At 30.8% G+C, this 17,662-nt stretch overlaps 1 protein-coding gene across 2 annotated transcripts in view; it reads left to right on the forward strand.

Moving 5' to 3' along the window:
• Positions 1-2,771, forward strand: part of LOC109330157 (E3 ubiquitin-protein ligase HEL2-like) — a 5,621-nt gene extending 2,850 nt beyond the window's left edge. Inside the window, exons 6-8 of one of the 2 annotated variants that reach the window (XR_002105636.1) lie at positions 540-602; positions 724-2,425; positions 2,467-2,770. Coding sequence is in view for 1 of the 2 variants with exons in the window: in XM_019564210.1 (XP_019419755.1) it covers positions 540-602; positions 724-2,349 (1,689 nt within the window). In the remaining variant the exon portion in view is untranslated. Of the gene's footprint in view, positions 1-539; positions 603-723 lie in introns of both variants that reach the window. The other variant, XM_019564210.1, reaches the window with a different exon arrangement.

Raw genomic sequence — 17,662 nt, forward strand, 5'->3', positions numbered from 1 at the left:
TGATCCAGCATCTGTCCTTTTGGGCCCCAATCATTGGCCTGGTACCTACACCATGATTCTAAACAATCAAACCAGTCATGGAACCGGTGAAGGAATTAATCAAATATATTTAGCATGGCATAATGTACACAAATTTAACTTCAGTGCATATAAGAATAATAGTTAAGTGGAATTTTGGTGTTCAAACATCAAGGCCACTGTTCGTACCACATGGGGCCTATCTTGAAGTATTTTGCTATGTAAGACGTTAAACTGGTCCATAATTGAACTGCCACCAGTTCAAGTGGTTGACTAGTTTCTGGCTGGTTTAAGCTCGGTTGGTGCAGCCAGTGCTCCGATTTTGAGAACTATAGGGAAAATGATTTTTTTGCACTGAAATGTTTGGGATGTTTTCATGTGTGGTACATGCACCTGCTTAGTGATTCCTCATGTTTGTGCATTTGGATGTGTTACTATTTTTTATAGTTTAAAATCATGTCTTAATCTTATAGGGTTTATCTCTTTGTTGTTTAAGCTCATTTTCGTTGTTTATGTTTTAGAGGCACAATGCTACCGAACATGGAGGACGAATGTCACGGTCAAAGCGTAATGCTGCTCTTCAGGCATGTACATACTTTTTCTAATCTTGCATCTTGTTTCTATTGATATTATTAGTTGTTGATGACAAACTGTTTATTTCCTACATGCTTCACTCCCTTATATTAGCTCTCTGTTTCTCTACAGATACCGACTAGCTTTCGATACAGACATGGTAATGAACAGAACCAACGTCGTGGAAGAGCTAGCACATTTCGTCGTGATATGTCTGAAAATCAACTTTCTATGGCCATCGAAGCCAGTTTGGAGACAGCTAATGCAGAGCAAATATTTCATGATCCATCGACATTAAGTAGTGGTCAAGTTGCTGTTGATGATGGGAATGCTGATGTTGATTCTATTGTCCAGCCATTCGAATCATTGGCTACATCAGGTTCTGAGCCATCTTCAAGATACCTCCAAGCATTGGGACACAGCTCAATAAGTGCAACTCTAGAAGATTCTTCTTTTCCTCCGCTTGCCACACCTTCCAGCACTGGCCAGCAGAATTCCAAAAATGAGTTGGAAAGTTCATCTAGTAATACTATGGCAGCACGTTTGCGCCGGCATGGCAACAGAAATGTATCTGTTATTAATTCTGGTAATGCTTGGCCTACAGCAGGTCGGGTACCGGTACAAACATCAAGTATCCCTACACAATCTAAATTGTCAACAAATGTTGCTCCTAGAGTGTCACCTAATTCTGGTCAGGGGAAGACAGTAACTAAAAGTGGGGCTTCTCCATCTACTTATGCTAATTCTATTCAGACTACCCAGAGAACTGTACATGGACAATGGTCTGCTGGTTCATTGCTGGATAAACGTGACAAAGGTAGAATTGTTCACTCTACATCTGCTCCAAATCTCACTGAGAGCAACCCTATTGAAGGTTCAATTTCCAATTTTCCTCCAATTTCTGCTGCACCAGTGAGCAAGTTACCCACAAACAGCCAATCCACATTGAATGTGGAAAATGTTCACTCTGCTAACAAGTCCTTGGTGGAAAAGATTCGCGGTGCTCTTGATTTTGATGAAGATAGATACACACTGTTTAAAGATATATCTTCTCATTTTCGCCAAAGCACAATAGATACAGATACATATCTGGATTATGTGCAGCAGTTTGGCTTATCTCATCTTGTACTCGAGATGGCAAGACTGTGCCCAGATCCTCAGAAGCAGAAGGAACTCGTTCAATCTTATAACGCTAGTATGCAAAGAAATGCTTTGCGAGAAAATAGCGGGGTTCGTGGTATCAGTAGCACCCATGGAAAAGACAGTAATAACTCCAAGAAAAGTAAAGGTAAGTCTCAAGACGTTAGAGGTAGTAACTCCACAGAGAGATTAGCAGATAGCTTTCTAAGCACTGTACATCAACTACAATCAAGTTATAAACCTTCAGAAGAGAACTTGGAGGTACTATCAAGGGGTGATTACCGAACCAACAAAGACAAGTCAAAAATCGAGCAGCAGATCAATTCAAATTCTGGTAGTCGACTTACAACGAAGCTAAATGGGCACAGTGAAACATTAACTGGCAGTTTATCTAGTCAAAATAGAGAGGGTGGTGGTGGTGGAAGCAAGCAACGCAAGAAAGCATCCAAATTCCTTAAAGTGCGCCTTGGTGATGGTTCTGTTTCAGCGCTTCTGGATCGTGGACATTTACACACCGAACCAGATCCTGGAATAACAAATGGTCTAGATAGTGACAACAATAACTTGCCTGCACGAGGTGTTTGGCGAAAAGGAGGTGCTCAGAAACTCTTTTCTTAGGTCTGTTTCTCCCAAGGCTTAAAACATGTGAAGTATCAAACTAAAGTTAAACTGGAATATTAAGCAGAAATAATCCTGTTTTAACTCGAGGTTATGATGATTTCCATGTGTCCAATTTGAATGAGATTTGGAGTATATAACAAGCTGGAATGTGAATTTTGTGGTCAAGTTGAAGGTTAAATGCCATTACCTGGAAGCCTCATTTTGTTTGGTTTGAGGTATATTTTGGCAAGTGTTCATATGGAGTATATATACCTGTTGGTTCTTGAAGAAAAAGCTTTTATTAACTGAGAAAATGCAGCTGTGTCCATGTATAAAAATCATAAGCGGTGTTCTACCGAAAATCGGTGCACGACAGGTATAAAAATAATGGGAAAATAATATATTCGCCTACTATATCTTCCTACTAATCCTCATATCCACAAGAAGATGACATGTGTTATAATAAAATATTTTAATTATTAATGATTGGATTACAAGTGACATGTGTTACTTTTTTGTGGGTATGAGGATATAGCAATATTCAAAATAATGATCTTGCCTAGATTAGGTACACTAATCTATATTTGGGAATTAGATGATTTTTAGTATTTTTATGACTAGTTTTTTGGATGCTTTAGGTCAGAATATTTTGATATATATTTGTGATATTTGAGTAATAGTTTGGATCACATGGAAATTTATAAGAAATAAAGTGAGTATTCATTCACATATATAAAATAAGAGTGTGATATTTATGTATTAACGGTGTAAAAATTTATGCATAGTTAGTGTATCATTCACTTTTCATTTGGTTTACTTTTTTTCAAAAGTCATTGATGATTTAAAAAGAATAGTGGATGATGTAATGATAGTGTAAAAAATTCTTACATTGTCTGTATATATATTTTTCTCATAAAATAATCCTTTTGATATTGAAAATAATCCAATTAAAAATGATGTTGCATCCTATAGATTTAACATCTTTTGCATGAATTACTATCATTATTATTAAATATGATCTAATTAAGGGTTGAGCTCTTTTCTGAAAGAGAACCTGCTTAGCCGAAATGACCTTGATAGCTTGCTTTGGGTCCTAATCATGACCCTACAGTTAAGTAATATTATATCTTTCTACTTACAAAATGTAACATGTCACTTGAAACTAATCATCAACAAATAAAATATCATCATTTGACACATATTATTTTATTATGGGTAGAATAATTTAGTAGGAGAATATATCATTTCTCCGGGAGAAACATGATGCAAGACTAGGATAAAGATCTATAAGTAGGTTCACTAAGTTAAGTCAAAGGAATAGCACATTAACCAAGACTGGACCTTAAAACACATGTTCCTCCATTTATGTCCCAAAAGAAAGGTCATGTGCCTAAATCTAAAGTCATTTAATGCCCCCACAAACATCCCACATGGATAGACACTTAAGTGAAAGCCACACACACATAACCTATTGAATTTGCATTCACCGACACTAAACCTATTAAATATGAATCCAACACAAACCAGTGCCCTTGCCCACATAATTCAATCATTGCATGTGTTTGTTAATATTGGGAAACGTTTAAGCTACCAAAGCAAAAATGATGGAGGAACCCCATTATCATAAGATAATTGTATGTAGTTGATTATATTTATTGAAATTAAGATTCAATTGCTATTGTATGACAAAACAAGAGACTTAATTTATTATCTTAAGAATTTTTTTTAATATATATTGATGAAAGAATTTAACATTGGAAAGTTAAATTACAACATATCTCAATATCCTAAAATGTCATTTTCCAAAACAAAATTTATGGTTTCTTCCTATATTTTTATACAGAATAAAGTATCTACTTCAGCCAGTAAAAATATGACATGTGTATTGTTTTGTTTAATTTTAAAAATATTTTGATAGAAAATGATTAAATATGACATGTGTCAATATTTCAGAGGTTGAATGAGATAATTTATCTTCTTATATCAGAATATATTTTATTCTCATTTTTATAACACTTTGTTACTTCCCATGTTTATTTTATTTTATATGTTCTAAAAATTAAATATATCCCTAGTTTTCCACCACCTACCAATTGTAAATTGGTTTTTTTACAACAAAAAATATCGTGCTTATCACTATCCATCCACCATATGGCTGGATTTTGCATTGTCATGAAATTTAATTTTAATTTAATGCATGATTTTCTTCAACTCATAAATTAATCCACTTTCCCTTTCAAAAACAAGTGGTATGAATTAAATACCAAGTTGTATCTAACTTATCTGTAACCAGCTATATACATTAGTATTAATAATATGTGATAGGAATGCACGTTTTCACATTTATGGTGCTATGATTTTTGGAATGATAACTATTTTTTTATTATGTATAATCAATAGTATATTTTCACTCTATGAATAAGGAACTAATAATTTTCATAAGGTATGATTGGTTTTCCTATCAAGTGTCGCTCTCAGAAATCAAATCAAACATTTGACATTTTAGGAATCCAATGATACCGTACACTTGTCTGTTATTCTTTTCTACTTTGCACACACTCATCGTTCTCAAAAATCAATTCGAACATTTGACATTTTAGTCATTTTAGAAATCCAATGATATCGTACACTTGTCTATTATTCTTTTCTACTTTGCACACACTCTTCCCATTGGTGTGTGATTGTTTTTTCCATCAAATATCTTTCTCAGGAATTGAACATTTAATATTTTAGTCATTTTATGAATTATGTATGTAATTTTTTTCTACTCTGCAGACACTCTTCCTCTGTTCCCTTTCATTTTATTATTTTTTAGCTTTTGGATAAGAGATGAGTGCATGGTCCCTTTGCATTTATACATGAAAGAAAGGAATAACTTCAGTTACGCACTCAAAAATAGAAACCACGTATGAACCGTTGATGGTAAGTTTATTATTATTTTTATATTCTGGTGAACCCTAAGTTTTGATCTTATACTACTGAGTATTTTAGTACAAAAAATTCAACGATAAAAACTAAGTTTCTTAAGCTAATTATATTTATTTTGTTACAACAAATAATTAGGCATAACTCTAAGGTTTTGTTTAGAAGTGGGATTTTGGAGGGGAAATGATGGCTTTGGAAAACATTTCCTCTTGTTTGGAGATGGATGAGGGAGATGAGAAAGTTTTAGAGGATTTTTCCCTCCAAAACCTCGTGTGTCTATTTTTAAAGTTCATCTGATTTGAAGTTTTTTTGGAGATAAAATATTAAAATAGCTAAATATTTTTAGTAATATTATATAATTATATATTATTGTTCATTTCTAATTGTTAATTACATTTTTGAAGTAAAGATAAAAAATATTTTTACATTATTATTAGTTTACCCTTCCTTATCTAAATTTCTTACTCTGGAGAAATAGTTTCTTTCCTTTTCTCTTCCTTTCCTCCCCTTTCATAAACCTTTGATATATCTCATTCTCTTTCCCTCATAATTCCAAAACAAAACCTAAGCGTATTCTTAAGTGGCGATAGATTTAAATGAGATCACATCTTCTATCTCAAAAATTGTTATGCCACTTCATACATTACTTATTGTGATTTGTTAGAAATAGACTTAACTATTAAACTTTTAACTTAAATATATTGTTTTAACCAATCAAAATAAGTAATATATAGAGCGAAAAAATTTGCGAGATAAAAGATATTCTTGAGTGGGCTATTGAAGGCAAGGTCTCACTTGTCTCATCCCAATGAGTTTCACTCCTATTTATAAATGGGAATTATTATGTTTTTTTATGTACCAAAAATTATCCAAGTCATTAAATGGTACTGGACCACTATACTCAATTTGTGTGAGAGTTTGATGTTGGAGAATTTTAAAATATTGATTTTATTATTTTGAAAAATAGGGTCAGACTTCTATGTTGGTTCAATGTAATATATAGCAATGGGTAAAAGGTTATATTATTTAATATTTTAACTTAGTAAATTCATGTGAAATTGGACCTTGAGTATTAATTATGCATATAACGTAAACCCTTTTGTATTTATGATTCGAGTTTATCAAAACCATAGAAAATTCTTCAACTTCTTGAGTTTAAAATTTTCAAACTTCAAAGAAAAAAAATACCAAAAGATCTTCATGATTCATGACATTTTACTTAGCAAGATACCATTTTTTATGATGAAACTTGATATAACTACTACTCTATTATTATTATTTTGTGATTTTTATTTTTCCATATTATAAATATAACATACATTTATATTGTACTTATATTACTCATATTTTTTATTCTTTATTTCTCTATTTTTCTCTAATGTAGTTTTCAATGTGAATTTAAAAATGAGTATTATAGTCAAATTATATCAAAATTTTACACAATTTAATATTTACTTAAATTTTGTCTATAATAATAAATTGAGTCAAGGATAGTATAATATTTAATTATATGAGGTTTGAGGATATGAGATTCATGGTTGTCGATTTGGGAGCATATCTTTTATCCTAAAATGTGTATTATTTTATCTTTCACTTATGATTGGTTGAAAAAATCTATTTAAGTTAAAATTTTAAAGTTTTAATATTTTTCTAATCAGTCACAAACAGTGACACTTTTTAATATAGTAGATGTCATCACTCTAGATTTGAAATATGGGTAAAGAAAAGAATACACATATGATTATGAGGGGGAAAATGTATCTATCAACAATGTATAAGTTTTGTATATTGTTATTGTTACTACATTATTTATCATTCATGTTTAATTATTATTCACACTTCAAAAAATAATACAAATGAATGAAAGATAATACATCAACTAATAACAGTGTATAAATTTTTGTATTAAACGTGAGTAAATATTACACGTCTATCATTAATTATGTGGAAAATAAACGTCTATTCTCGTACATTTCTATGATTAATGCATTTCTAATTCATCGGAAAATGATGTGATAATTTAGAGGAAGTAATTTTATATGACAAAGAAAATTTATGAAAAGTGTGCAAGTTAATTATAGACTTTAATTCAAAGATTATCATACTAAAATAATTTCAACATGAGAAAACACATATACACTAACAGTTTATTAGTTTTTTACATTATTATTATATTATCTATTATTTATTTACAATGATCTTTAACTTTTTAAAAAATAATATAAATGAAAGGTAGATGATGCACCGATCGTGTATAATTCTTTATATTGTCAGTGCATAAATATTACATTCTGTATTTGCATGATTTTCATTCTTTTGTACGAGTTTCGATCCTCTCTATTAATGGAGAAACAAGTGTTTCATAAAACAAAAGGAAATGCAATTTCCAATGACACATTTATCCTTTTGATTATAATAAAATTACACTTTTAATACTACAAACAAGTGCAAAAACATATATTTGCATCTCCATTAATAGAGAGAATCTTTGTTCTTTTGTACATGCATTATTTTCATTTATCTAAGTACATACAATTAATATAGAAGCACACTTAAAAAAAATATTGGATTGAATATCGAATTATAGTAATAATACAATATTAAATATAAACAGAACATTATTTTTTCTTGAAGTCATTAAATTCATGATATGTGTTTTATTTAATTCTTTTTTATAAAAATATATTTAATAACTAAAAAAATGATTGAAAGAAATAACTTATCTTGAGAAAATTATTTATTCTTGTATACTTAATATAACTTATTTTATGCACAGCCAACACTTTTGTGTATTTAAGGTAATATCAAAGTTTAAAAAAATAATCTATAAGGTAATAATTTGAGCAAAATAATTTCATTTAATATATATGAGATATTTAATTAAAAGTGGTAAAATACAAAGTAAAAATAGGATTAATAAGTAAGAGTACAATTGAAACGTAAAATATAAATATATCGACTTTATATAACTCAATAGCTATCAAATAACATGAAAAATCAAAATATAAAAAGTTTTATAACATATAAGTATTCATCCTTTCAAAGGTTAATATATATATATGAAAAAATTATTAGATTGTATTTTTTTAAATTTAAACATCCCTATTTATTTTATGAGATTCTAAGAGAGAACAAAATTGAATTAATTGACAATAAAAGATAATATGTACAATTAATAAATGATAGTATAATTGAATTTTCTTAGAAAACTTTTAAATTATAAAACAACAATAATTTTGGGAAGAAAAACTAAAGTAATATAAAAAATCGAGGGGTACACTTTCTAATCAAAAAACTATGTTAACATTTCTCTTTCATGGACATTCGTTAAAGTTTTCCTTCATAATATTATTATGCATTTATTACCTCTTTTCCCTTTTATATGATATTTTTTATTTTCACCTCGAGTTTTTGTAGAAATAAGGTTGATTGACCTATTTAAAAAATAAAAGATATAAGAGAAAGTTGAACCAGACTGTGACAGTGGAACCTCCAACGATCAGAGAGTTCTATTGTTATCAAAGAATGAGAAAAGTGGAAAGTCACAAGTAAGACACCACATCTTAAACCAAAATCTTAAGACATTAGTTCTATACGCATTTTTCATTTATAAACTTTTTCACTCATCCCCGCATATCTAATGTGTGGCTTTACACTTGAGTAAACCCAACAATCTCTCCTTAAAGTGTGGATATCATACTTTCTGGTGCACTTCCCCTTAAGTCGATCATATCTCAGTTGAATTATCGGCTTTGATACCACTTGTTGGACCAAATTGCGATAGAGGAGCCTCCAACAATCCAGGAGTTAAATTATTGTCGGGGTATGGGAAGGATAGAGACATCACGTCTTGAACTAAAACTTTAAGACATTAGTTGTTAGATTAATTCTAATTAGTGGTTCATGTTCTTGGAAGTTACTAGTTTGAATGAAAGTGCCTAATGTGATGATGGTTGACAATTGATGATCAAAGTAGTGGGATATTGTTAACTCCCTCCTCTCTCACTTCATGGGTAGTTTCCGTGAAAGTGGATGAGTTACTTTCTCCATAACTCCTCCTAAACTCTCCTATAAATAGATGCGTTCATGCATTGGAAAAACATCTCATTCAATCCATTTTTTGCTATCTCGTGAATAAAAATACAAAGTGAGAATTATAGAAGCACTAATGATTGAGAAAGGAAAGTGTAGTGCTATATAGAGAAGGAAGGAAACTGAGTTCCTAATCATCAAGGAATGCATAGAGGAAAGTCGGAGAGGTGAGAACAAAAACAACCAGAAAGGCAATCAGGAAGTACATACAGGGAAATACAAATGAAATCCGATATTCCTTACTCTATTTTTCTATCACATGTGAATGTCATAATGCCTAGATTATGGACATTATGACATTCCTTGTATTTCTAGTAATGAATAATGTATACATGAATAAATATGCATCCATAGTACACATACTTTGAATGTAAAATGATTTGAGAATCATGTTTTAATTTTATTACTAAATTGGAAACGTGTTTACTATTCAATTTTATATTGTGACTTCCAAAGTAACAATACAACATTATTTTCTCATATCAATCTTTTAAGAATGGAAATAACATATTTTAGTATAATATGCAAGTTATTTGTTTGGGGTGATGCTACTTTTATAAGAATGTTAAATTCAATACTCCTCTAACATGAATGTTAGATGTATCAAATTGATGATAATGATTTAAGTGGACATCAATTACAGTAAAGATTATGATGTCATAAGGAAAATAAATTATGTTTATTTATTAATTATGATGCATATTTTGATCACCCAAAGATGGATCATTGCATGTAATTAAGATTATGATTTTGCAAGGATAATTAATTGAGTTTGTTCATTAATTATAACACATATTTTGATCATCCAATGGTGGATCACTGCATGTATCTAATGACATTAAAGTTTTAAACATACTTGTTTGTGCTCATTTATCCAAATATAACATGCATGTTTAAAAAGTATGATTAATTACCCATTATAGTATAATATTGGGCATCATTAATAAAATTTTAATGCATTTAAGTTTTATCCTAAGATAAATTAAGTGCATGAATAAAAGTTTGTTTGAATCCATAAAGTTTATTCAAAGCATTAAAGTGTGAGCATGTCTTATTTCAGCTTCATTTAATGCATTTTCCTTAGGCAACAAATGTGTCAAGATCAACGAACTGAATTATGCTGATTAGTCTGAACAAATCTAGTTCTCACTGGTGTTATGGAGTTGGACTTGGCCATCATTATGGATAATGTACCAACCATAATTGAGACCATCTCGGAGGCAAACAAGACTTTATATGAGATTTGGGAGCGGTCAAACATGTTGAGTCTTAGCTTTATGAAAATGACAATCTCTGACAATGTCAAGCCGTCTGTGTCTAAGACGAATAATGCAAGAGAATTTATAAGAATGATAAAGGAGTACTCACAATCATACATTACTGATAAGTTTGTGGTAGGAAATCTCATGACAGAGCTAACGACCAAGAAGTTTGACCGGTTACAGCCCATTCATGATCATGTAACTAGTATGGCAAATATGGCTGCGAAAATGAAAGGCATGAGGATGAAGGTGATAGAAGCATTCTTCGTATAGTTCATCATTAACTCCCTTCCTGTTGATTTTGGCCAATTCCAGGCAAACTATAACACCATAAATGAGAAATAGAATTCTCAGGAAGTAAATGTCATGCTCGTTCAAGAGGATAGGGGTGGGGGGTGGGGGTAAAGAAAATTAAGGAGCCATGTAGCATCAACAAATTTAAGCTATAGGAATAAAGAAAAAGGAAGGAAAAAATACTCATTAAAGAAGGGAAAATCCATAAAGAAATGAAGTGTTTCTTTTGTAAGAAGAATGAACATTATAAGAAGGATTGTCCTAAAATGAAGAAATGGTTCGAAAAGAAAGGTAAACATTTTATTTCCGTTATAGATGAATCATTTCTTATTGAGGTTCCTAATAATATTTGGTGGTTAGACTCTGGTGCAACAACTCTTGTGTCACGTATTGTGCAGAAATTCCTTTAAATTTGAACCTAGAAAACTGAAAAGTTTCTTTACATGAGGAACATAATGAAGACACGAGTTCATGGAATTGGGACATACAGATTGATCCTAGATAATGAAAACTATTTAGATCTAAAAAATTCTCTTTATGTTCCTCAATGTTCCAGGAACTTAGTTTATGTTGCTATGTTGGATTGTATGTGTTTTAATTTTAAGATTGAGCATTCTAGTTTTAAATTATGTGAACATTCATACTATTTCGGTTCTAGTACATTAATGAATGGTTTATATAGCTTCAATCTTGATTTTAAATTTAAGGAATCTTTATTTAATGTTAAACATGATGTTGGTGGCAAACTTAAAGATTTTGATAAGAATTCTGCTTACTTGTAGCATAAAAGATTAGGTCATATATCCAAAGAAACAATAATTATTTTACCTCTTTTGGATTTTGGCGATTGTGATATTTGTTTAGATTGTATTAAAGGAAAACAAACTAAACACATATCAAATAACTCAACCACAAGAAGTAGCAAACTTCTTGAATTAATACACACATATATTTGTGGTCTTTTTGATGTTCCATCTTGGAGTGGTGAAAAGTATTTCATCACTTTTATAGACGATTACTCACGTTATTGCTACATATATTTGTTGCATGAAAAATTTCAATCATTGGATGTCCTAAAGATATTCATTGATGAAGTTGAAAGGCAACTTAAAAAGAAGGTTAATGTTGTGAGGTCTGATAGAGGTGGTGAATATTATGACAAATATAATGAGAATGAACAACGTCCAGGACCATTTGCAAAGTTTCTCGAAAGTCGAGGCATATATGCTCAATACACTATGTCTTACGCGCCTCAACAAAATGGTGTAGCTGAAAGACGAAATCGTACTCTAATGAAAATGGTTAGGTCAATGTTGAGTCATTGTGATGTACCTTTATCGTTGTGGATGTCCGCAATAAGGACCGCTGCATATCTACTAAATAGGATTCTCATTAAGGCAGTTCCTAAAACTCCCTATGAGTTATGGACTGGTAGGAAACCTAGTTTGAGTCATCTTCATGTTTGGGGTTGTCCAGCAAAAGTAAAAGTGTACAACCCACATGAAAAGAAGCTTGATGCAAGAACCATTAGTAGTTTCTTTATCGGCTATCCGGAAAAGTCAAAGGGTACAAATTTTATTGTCCTAACCATAGTACGAGAATAGTTGAGTCTGGAAATGCTAGGTTCATTGGGAATGGTCAAACTAGTGGGAATGATAAATCACGAAAGGTGGATATTATGGAGACTTCTAATGAATCTTCTTCACTGAAGACGTCTCCTGATGTTGTTGTTCCTCTAGTTATATTACTGTCAAATAACACATAGAGACAACAAGATAATATCCAAAACCCATAGGATGAACAAATAGTTAACGAGCCGATTAATGAAGTCATTGATGATCAAGTGATGGAAGAACCGCAAGAAATAATGTTAAGAAGGTCTAGAAGGCAAAGAAGACCAACTATTTATGACGATTATATTGTATATTCACTTGAACATGATTGTGACTTGAACATTGATAATGATTCAGTCTCATTCATACAAGCCATGGAAAGTGACAATTCTGAAAAATGGCTCAATGTTATGAAAGAAGAGTTGAAATCAATAGACGATAATAAAGTTTGGGATCTAGTGTAGTTGCATGAGAGTTCAAAACAAGTTGGTCGTAAATGGGTCTTTAAGACCAAGTGTGACTCGAAAGACAACATTGAAAGATATAAGGCTAGACTTGTCGCCAAAGGTTTCACTCAAAAAGAGGGCATTGATTACAAAGAAACTTTCCATCTAGTATCTAAGAAAGATTATTTAAAAATTGTTATGGCTTTTGTGGCTCATTATGACTTATAGCTTCACCAAATGGATGTAAAACCCACTTTTCTGAATGGTGACTTAAACGAAAAAGTTTATATGAACCAACCTGAAGGGTTCTTGACCGCATGAAAGGAAAATCTAGTGTGTAAATTAAATAAGTCAATATACAGACTTAAACAAACTTCTAGACAATGGTATATAAAATTTAATGATATCATTACGTCATATGTGTTTGTGGAAAACATTGTTGACTAGTGTATCTACATGAAAGTTAGTGGGAGCAAGTTTATAATGTTAATCATATATGTTGATGACATTCTGGTTGCTGCAAATAATAAAAGGATTGTTACATACTGTAAAAAAGTTTCTCTCTAATAATTTTGAAATGAAGGATATAGGTGAGGCATCATATATGATAGAAATATAAATATTCTGTGATAGATCACAAGGATTGTTAGGATTGTCTCAGAAAGCATATTTCAGTAAGGTATTAGAGAGATTCAAAATGGAAAAGTACTCCACATGAATTGTTTCAATCTAGAAAGAGGACAAATTTAGTAAAAAAAACAATGTCCAAGGAATGATTTGGAACATAGGAAATAGAATCAATTCCATATGCATCAGTGGTTGGGAGTTTAATGTATGCTCAGACATGCACTCGGCCGGATATCAGCTTTGCTATTGGAGTGTTAGGTTGATATCAAAGTAACCCCGTAATGGACCACTGGAAGGCTGCAAAGAAGGTTCTCATTTATTTGCAAGGCACTAAGGATCACATGCTCACGTATAGAAACTCAGATCACCTTAAGGTGATCGGTTATTTGGATTCATACTATGCAGGATGTGTGAACTCAAGGAAATCTACATTTGAGTATGTTTTCCTAATGGGTGGAGGAGCCATTTCATGGAGAAGTGGTAGACAATCTGCAATTGCTATGTCCACCATGAAGGCTGAGTTTATGGCATGTTTTGAGGCTACAAATCATACGTTGTGGTTGCAGAACTTTACTTCAGGGTTTGGCATTACAGACAGTGTAGCTAGGCCGCTGAAGTTTTATTGTGATAATTCTACAACTATATTCTTCTCTAAGAATGACAGATATTCGAGAGGTGCCAAAATATGGATTTAAAGTTCCTGTCAGTTAAAGAAGAAGTACAAAATAAAAAAGTGTCTATAGAGCATATTGGTACCGTTCTAATGGTAGTGGATCCGTTAACTAAGGGATTGCCGCCCAAAATTTACATTAACCATGTAGAAAGGATGATCATTATAGATAAGTCTTTGTTAATGTGATATTACCTGATGTATATATGTATAGATGTTTGCTAATCATTGTATGACACATTTGAATTCAATGAAAATTTCATTTCCATAATTAAAGATTGTACTTGTATGGTTTTGATGAGATAACTTGGTGAATCTCCGAAAGGTAAATGAAGACTCAAATTAAAGTTGGTTGAGTTGAGTTTATTATAATACATAGAAGGGGTCAGGTTGCCTCATATAATTTGTAAGTGACATGATTCAACCATTTCAATTCAATTAATGATGATGATTTGTAAGATTCAATTAAAGTCATGAATCTTCAAGTCATCACATGGACCAGGTGAGAGATTGTTAGATTAATTCTAATTAGTGGTCCATGTTCTTGGTAGTTACTAGTTTGAATGAAAGTGCCTAATGTAATGATTGACAATTGATGGATCAAACTAGTAGAGGTGTTGTTAACTCTCTCCCCTCTCACTTCATGGGTAGTTTCCGTGAAAGTAGAGGAGTTACTTTCTCCAATAACTCCTTCTAAACTCTCCTATAAATTGAGGCACTCATTTATTGAAAAAATATTGCATTCAATCCATTCTTTGCTATCTCATGAATAGAAATACAAAGTGAGAATTATAGAAGTACTGATGGTTGAGAAATGAAAGTGTAGTGTCGTATAGAGAATGAAGGAAATTGAGTTCCTAATCATCAAGGAACGCATAAAGGAAAGTCGGAGAGGTGAGAACAAAAGCAACCAGAAATGTAACTAGAAAGTACATACATGGAAACACAAATGGAACCGGGTCTTCTTTACTCAATTCTTCTATCACATGTGAATGTCATAATGTCAATGTCCTAAATTAAGGGGTTCTTATGAACCATTAAAAGCTCAAAAGTTTTAAAAGTCTAACATTAGTTTCATGAGTTATTTTCATTGATAAACCTTTTCACTTGTCTATGCAAGAAAGACCAAATAAGAGAGAATGTTAAGAAATCAAAAATAGATTTTTTTTTAATGTTTTATACACATCAATATGCTAATAATAAATTTTATCAACACTTCAAATTTAATCTAATTTCCGACTCCTATTTCTCAAGCTTTTCCACCAGCTTATGTCGCGAAATAAAGCTTCTCTTATATATGGGAAGTGGATATGTCATAATGAGTTTTTTGTAATATTAAATATTAAGAGTATTCATTGTCATTATATAGGTAAGAAATTAATCTATTTTAAGGTGTTTGATTATCCCTTTCAATAAATGTTACTTATTAAAATTGAATTATTGGTTTTTTATTTTTCTGAGGATCTAATAAGATTTTACATAATTAGAAAAAGTGATTTATTCATCTCATATATATGAGGAGGGATTCACTTACTCAAAGAAGTAAGTTTTTTAAACTTACTCCCCATCCTAGTCATTAATTTTAGGAAAATTTAATTGTTTCAATTAGTAAGTAGATCTAATACTTTAGATATCCATAAAATTGATAACTAGAATGAGAAGTAAGTTTAAAAAACCTACTCTTAAAATAAGTGAATCTCTACTCTATATATTCTATTCTGTTGGTCACCAACCCAACTTACTTCCCACCTTTCAAATTTGACAATTATGCTTTATGACGGAAGAATAATAATATTCCAACACTTTTTTCTCCTCCCTTCACACTTATTATTAGTATTGTATGTTGATCATTTAGTTATTACTACAAAATAAAAAAACTATTGATTACAAAAGAATGTAAAAATATTTTCTACGTAGGGTGTATGATATTTCCACAAGTATTAGATTAAGAGTTAAGACAGAATATCTATTAGAGACTTAATACAAGTAATAAAGTTTTTGCACCATTGAGTAAAGCCAAAATTTCAATGATTAACATGTGAGCCACAAATTCACCTCCAAAAATCTGACTTGAACCAAGTCAATTACAAACTTAGATCCTTTGCGGTATTAAAGTTTGATTTTAAAACGTGATACAGATAAATATTTAATGAATATAATTTAAAATTATTTTTGAATAATTTTTTAAAATTAACAAAGTTTATCTTCTCCCCAAATTGCAATTTTGGACTTTCCAATATTTAAAATGAGTTGAACTTAATATTCTCATTATTATGAACCAAATTGACTAACCAAATCAATATCGAGTACTTCCTATTTGGATCGGTATCCAAACCCGTGACCCAAACCCAATAACAATAGTACACCAAATTCAATAGTACACACATCTTAATTCACTTCTCTATGTTGCTAGGTAAACAATATAAGCAACCTATAGTCAACAATTCACTTGAATTAGGTTAACTATGCTATTTTAAAGCTCCACCTCCTTTAAAGTTACTCAAAGTGGAAGCGATTATTTATTCCAACTAACCCCATGTAGGTCAATATATAGCATCATCCAGGTTCCTCTTATCATTCACTTAACATTTGTAATTTCAGAGTAGGTTTAGAAAAACCGTATTTATCATTAGTGTAAATATTTATACATAAATATTATATTATTTATTATTCATTTCAATTATTTTTTTAAATAATCAACTATGATTAAATATAAATAGTGAATGATATATCAATAATATATATGAGTAACACATTATCGGTGCATATATTTTTTTTATAGTTTAAAAAATGATAATCATATTGTACATGTTACGACAACATCTTAAACATATATAACATTACATTATGTGAATGGCCAGTCACTATTACTCACTACACACTGACGCTGATGGCTGTGTTTAATATATTATTTTGCCATTATGAGTTTATTAAGGTAAAATAAGACTATAGTATACACATGTGTTTATGATTTTGTCTTTTAAAATATAATCAGCTAAGTTATTTGGCGTTGTATTTTCTCTTATAAATTCATAATTTCTAATTAAGGTTAACATTATATATTTAATACAATTATATCGTCTATTTATTTTAGGTTATAAAACACGTAATCTATAAGGATAATAAAAATCCTATAAATTAACATATAAGGACGGTTATGATCCCCAATACACAAAATCACTAATATGTGACATTGCTTTTAGTAAAGTGGTTGAGTGCTACATGACATCAAGATCTTAAGTCATACCAACTTGTGGTAGGTATTTGGGTTGTAACCTGCGACCAACATAGATCAAGGTCAAATAAAATGTAAACCCATTACAAGTTTTGCTTACATTATCATTTTTTTCTTTTATAATTCTTATAAGTTTTTAACATTATTATCATTTTTCAACTAATTTG

This window comes from Lupinus angustifolius, chromosome LG16 (assembly GCF_001865875.1).
Source record: "Lupinus angustifolius cultivar Tanjil chromosome LG16, LupAngTanjil_v1.0, whole genome shotgun sequence".
Taxonomy (NCBI): domain Eukaryota; kingdom Viridiplantae; phylum Streptophyta; class Magnoliopsida; order Fabales; family Fabaceae; genus Lupinus; species Lupinus angustifolius.